General features: G+C 35.0%; 1 protein-coding gene across 4 annotated transcripts in view; it reads right to left on the bottom strand.

Moving 5' to 3' along the window:
• sema5ba (sema domain, seven thrombospondin repeats (type 1 and type 1-like), transmembrane domain (TM) and short cytoplasmic domain, (semaphorin) 5Ba) overlaps nt 1-6,000 on the bottom strand; it is a 105,699-nt gene that overhangs the window by 47,475 nt on the left and 52,224 nt on the right. For all 4 annotated transcript variants that reach the window (XM_089003133.1, XM_089003134.1, XM_089003136.1 and 1 more), the window contains one exon: nt 2,816-3,101. In XM_089003133.1, coding sequence (XP_088859259.1) covers nt 2,816-3,101 — 286 coding nt within the window. The remainder of the gene's footprint in view (nt 1-2,815; nt 3,102-6,000) is intronic.

Below are 6,000 nucleotides of genomic sequence, written 5' to 3' on the forward strand. Positions count from 1 at the left end.
CCATATTTTCACACAGCGCAACAAAGGCAGCATTTATTCACAAGTCAGCAAACCCCTGCGTAAAAACATAAAGCAAAAAGCGAGCTAAGACACATCCGCCTGTGTTGAGCGCATCTAGAGAACTGTGATCATAAATAGCTGGTAACAATGAATGAATGAACGAACGAACGAACGAATGAATGAATGAATGAATGAATGAATAAATAAATAAATAAATAAATAAATAAATAAAATGGTTAGCACAAGTTAGCATAAAGCTAAAATGGCCGCTCATAAAAAACAGCACCATGGTTCTTATTATATTATATAATATGACACAGCACGGCACTGCACTGTATTGTATTGTATTGTATTAATTACATACAGTAAAGTCTCGTTATATCGATATTCTCGGGAGTCGGAAAAAATATCGATATAACCGGACTATCGATATATGCGATCCTGCGGCATGTAAATTTTCTCCTTGCGTTCATAGAAATAGTATCGTAATAAGCAGTACTATCGATATAACCGATATCGATATAATGAGACTTTACTGTATTTGTATCTTTTTAAACATTGCTTTCTTGAGACTTTTTTGGGGTATACGAACCCCTTGGCTTACGCATTTTTCGGTTTCCGAACGTTAAATTTATGAAAATTTTACCTTGGCATACGAACTATTTCTCAGGATACACACGGAGCTGCCACAATGAGTGAACGAGCCCGTTCTCCTAACAAGAAAATGGCAGCCGTCTTGTTTTGGTCATCTATTCCCCGCCCCCAGTCTTGGGTTAAAGCCACGTGAATGGTCATGAACGCAGCAGTGAGGAGAGGTGGTTTAAACATTAAAGAGACAGGCAGACGACAGAGAGAGAGAGGGAGAAAATGGATCGGAAACATTGAAATTTGGACTCGTTTTAACTTTGATAGTTCAAAGGCAGAGTGTAGACTGCAAGGTTAAAATATCCCATCAATCAGGCTCCACAAATAACCCGCACAAGCCATCTGTACACTTGATGCAAAAAGATATCAACCCAGCTAAACAGAATCCAATTGATGAGGAACTAGGTAAAATTATGGCAGAGAAAGCACCTACAAGGGATCATTCCTCAAGATGGTGAAAGAAGAAGGCTACGTTCCTCATCAAGTGTTTAATGCTGATGAAACTGGCCACTCCATTCCATCAAGCCATCAACGATCATCACATAGGTAAATAAAACAACTTTATTATATAGTACAGTTTATTTCTTTAATTATAATACAATAGCACATTTATTATACATAAAACAAGGTATATTTGCTGCTGTGAAATGTAATTTTTTCCATTGCAAGACTAATAAAGGTAAATCCAAATCCAAATATTTTGTGTAGTTTTAAGGCTTAGAAAATTCGAAAGTAGAAAATAATGTTTTATGGGGACCTGGGAACGGATTATTCTCATTTTAATGGTTACCTATGGGAAATACATTTTTGGGATACACACTGGGAACTAATTAATTTTGTAAGCCAAGGTATTACTGTACTTGAAATCTTCATCGTCAAGTGCGGCATGCATATTTTGGAGAGCGGAAATACGGCACGGTTGGGATTGATCTCATTGTGCATACGCCCTCATAGTCTGTAGGGACAACTCAATGGGAGTTGGAATAAAAAAAATGTAAACTCCAGATGGCTACGTGTGTGACGAAACATCTGTCGGCAAGCGAGGGAGCTGGAGACCAGACATGGGGACAATTTTTTTAAAAGACAAATTCCCATCATTCTGGAAGTTGTGTCCATAATTTGTAAAATGTCTTCAAATGATTTCTACTGAGCGTATTTTACAAAGATTCCACTGCATATAGCTATATTTTACATTTTAAGACTGGCGCTGAATATTCCGGAAGTCTTGTTTTTGAGTTGGTGACGAGTCCTCACCCTACGTCACTGAAGGAACGCCCCTGACGGAAAAAAGGACACATTGTAGCAGTCCTTCCATCACGTCAATGCATTTTGCTATACTTTGGTCTGAAAACGTCATGTTGCACCAAAAAGAGGCAGAAAAGGGCGACAAAGCTCCATGTGAGGAATTAATCAGCATGCGGAAACGGGCTGAAAAATTCCTTACATGGCTTTGTCGCCATGTTCTGCCTCTTTTTTGGGTGCGACATTTCCCACCCCTGATGCCTCAAAATGACACGGAATAAATTCTTTAATCGATTGCAAACTTGTATGCTTTCCACTTCAGAACTATTTGAATCATATTCATAACTGGATGAGTAACAAGAAAGCACAACAATAATAATAATAATAATAATAATAATAATAATAATAATAATAATAATAATAATAATGGTGATGATGATAATAATAATAATAATAATTAAAAAATAATAATAATAATAATAGTGATGATAATAATGGTGATGATAATAATAATGGTGATGATAATAATAATAATAATAATAATAATAAATAATAATAATAATAGTGATGATAATAATGGTGATGATAATAATAATAATAATTAAAAAAAAAAAATAATAATAGTGATGATAATAATGGTGATGATAATAATAATAATAATAATAAATAATAATAATAATAGTGATGATAATAATGGTGATGATAATAATAATAATAATACTTAAAAATAATAATAATTATTATATATATATATATATATATATATATATATATATATATATATATATATATATATATATATATATATATATATATATATAATTATTATTTTTATTATTATTATTATTATACCATGTATTTAATTCTTTATTTATTCATTTAATTATTTATTTATGTATGTCTGTATATATTTATTTTGGTCACTCACACGTTGGTGGTAAAGATGGCGTAGATGAGGTCCTGCTCGGGCAGGTGGAAGGTGCTCTGCAGTTGGTTGTAGTAGAAGGGGATCTCGCCCGAGCGCGAGCAGTTGAGTCGGGCCTTCATGAAGGTGGTCCACGTGTCCTCCAGCAGGAAACGGCCGCCGATATCGTTCTTGCACACGCGCGCTACACGCGAGTACACCGTCTTGCCGCAGTCGTGCTCCACCGCGTTCTCCCGCAGGAAGAATAAGGTGAACAGGCCCATGTCGTATGCCGAGATGAAGTGCGGCTCTGGCGGAGGAAAAGAATGGGAGGGTCAGTAAGGTTGGGGTGGGGGGCGGGGGGGAAGGAGGGGGTCCAAAATAAAATGTTCATATATTTTTGGGGGAAATTTAGCTCCATGTACGATTTAGTTAGCACTTGTGAAGATGCCTTAAAGGACAACCGACATCTCCGACAAGTTGTGTCCATAATTTGTAAAATGTCTTCAAATGACTTCTACTGAGCGCATTTTACAAAGATTCCACCGCATATAGCTATATTTGACATTTTAAGACTAGCGCTGAATATTCCGTTAGTCTTGTTTTTGAGTTGGTGACGAGTCCTTACGTGACGTCACTGAAGGAACGCCCCCTGACCGAAAAAAAGGACACATTGTCCTTCCATCACTTCAATGCATTTTGCTGTACTTGTTTGGTCTGAAAACTTCGTGGTGCACCAAAAAGAGGCTGAAGAGGGCGACAAAGCTCCGTGTAAGGAATTAATCAGCCTGTGGAAACGGGCTGATTAATTGCTTACACAGAGCTCTGTCGCCATTTTCTGCCTCTTTTTTGGTGCTACATTTCCTCCCCTATTGCCTCAAAATGGCACGGAATAAATTCTTTAATCGATTGCAAACATGTATGCTTTCCTCTTCAGAACTATTTGTATCATATTCATAACTGGATGAGTAACAAGAAAGCACATCTGATGCCATTGTTTTGGTTCTCCAGCAATGCAAGACGTCTTGGGGTGACACCACGAACAAGGGGGCGGGACCTTCTGAAACTGGCCACTTCCGGGTTCATTTTTTTTTGCAGATTTTGGACACTTTAAGTCATTTTTATTGATGTTTTGCATTTGACTAAAAATATCATACTGCGTGTTTTGGGTATTTTAGATGCTATAAAACGTTTTTCTGATGTCAGTTAGGAAACAAAAAAGTGATGTCGGTTGTCCTTTAAGGTGCTGTTGTAATAAAATACATTCCCAATTTTTCAGGTGACATGAGGCGTTTAGGTGCGTTGGTTAAAAACAAACAAACAAACATGACATTTGAGTCCAAGGTGTTTATACAGGGTCGTAAAATGTGAGCAGAGTTATTTGCAACATTTATCTTCTTCCCTTTGGGTGCTCTGGCAGTGATGCATTCAAGTGCAGTGGTCTTTCCCACCGCTAACCCCCCTCCCCCTCATCCTCATCCTCACATGGCGATTATTGCGTCCAATAAAAATGCCAAAAGTGTAAACGAGAGAAGATGAAAAACGGCCGGTGATAAACAGGCGCAATGTTTGGATGGCAAATCTATGCGGCGATTTGTCTTCAACGGCACGCGGGCCCGACACAAGACGTTTGATTGACGGCCGGCCGCAGCGGGTAAAGGAAGTGAGCGCTGCAGCAAAAAAAGTTGTGGGTTTGAATCTACGGTCACTTGATCGATCGATCAAGACAAAATGATTTGATGTTTACGGGAAGTTATATCCGCTGCTCATTTGCATACTGCGCCTCCATTTTGCCACATTTATTTATTTATTTATGTATTTATTTAGTGATGTATTTACTTATTTGTGTATTTATTTATTTTTATTTGTATTGCTAGGTCCTCTTCCAGTGATTTATTTATTTATGTATTTATTTATTTATTTATTCATTTATTTATTTAGTAATGTATTTACTTATTTGTGTATTTATTTTTATTTGTTTTGCTAGGTCCTCTTCCAGTGACTTATTTATGTATTTATTTAGTGATGTATTTACTTATTTGTGTATTTATTTATTTTTATTTGTTTTGCTAGGTCCTCTTCCAGTGATTTATTTATGTATTTATTTAATTTATTTATTTATTTATTTATTTATTTATTCGTTAATTTATTTAGTAATGTATTTACTCATTTGTGTATTTATTTATTTTTATTTGTTTTGCTAGGTCCTCTTCTAGTGACTTATTTATTCATTTATTCATTTATGCATTTATTCATGTATTCATGTATTCATGTATTCATTTATTTGTTTATTACTTACACTTATTTATTTATTGTCTTTTATTTATTCATTTATTCGGTTATTCAGTTATTAATTTTTTAATTATTCATGTATTCATTTATTAATCCATATTTTTATTTATTTGAGCATCTATTTATTTATTGATTTGTTTGTTTGTTTGTTTGTTTGGACATTTAATTTCTTTGTTTATGCGTCCAGTTATTTATCGATATATTTATTCACAAAATGTGTTTATTAATTTATTCATTTATTTGCAATGTGTATTTATTTATTCGTTTATTTATTTAGTGATGTATTTACTTATTTTTTATTTTTTTGTTTTGCTAGGTCCTCATCCAGTTATTTATTTGTTTATTTATTTATTACTTGCACTTATTTATTTACTGTCTTTTATTTATTCATTTATTCATGTATTTATTTGTCAATGACGTCGGTTGTCCTTTAAAGACAAAGCATCCCCATTTTTTTTTATTTTTGTGGGGGTGGGGTTCAGACATTTGAAGTGCATATACTAGACAGATGGGTGATGCAAAATTCTAGTTTTAATCGCGGGTGGAACAAAGCCGTAAAAAATTGATGACTTGCCGTAAAAGACTATGCAAATCACCCATCAAGCTTTTTTTTTTAACCCCTGGCGCCAGTTTAATTTAACAATGAGTTTTGGTCAAATCAAACAATGGCTTCCGATTCGGAGAAGATGCTTTCTTGTTACACATCCAGTTATGAATATGATTCAAATAGTTCTGAAGAAGAAAGCATACATGTTTGCAATACATTAAAGAATTTATTCCGTGCCATTTTGAGGAAATATTGGGGGAAAATGTATCACCCAAAAAGAGGCAGAAAATGGCGTCCAAGCTCCTGTGATGAATTAATCAGCCCGTTTCCACAGGCTGATAAATTCCTTCCATGGAGCTTGGTCGCCTTC

This window comes from Hippocampus bargibanti, linkage group LG08, assembly GCF_051943395.1.
Source record: "Hippocampus bargibanti isolate YZ-2025 linkage group LG08, ASM5194339v1, whole genome shotgun sequence".
Lineage (NCBI taxonomy): Eukaryota > Metazoa > Chordata > Actinopteri > Syngnathiformes > Syngnathidae > Hippocampus > Hippocampus bargibanti.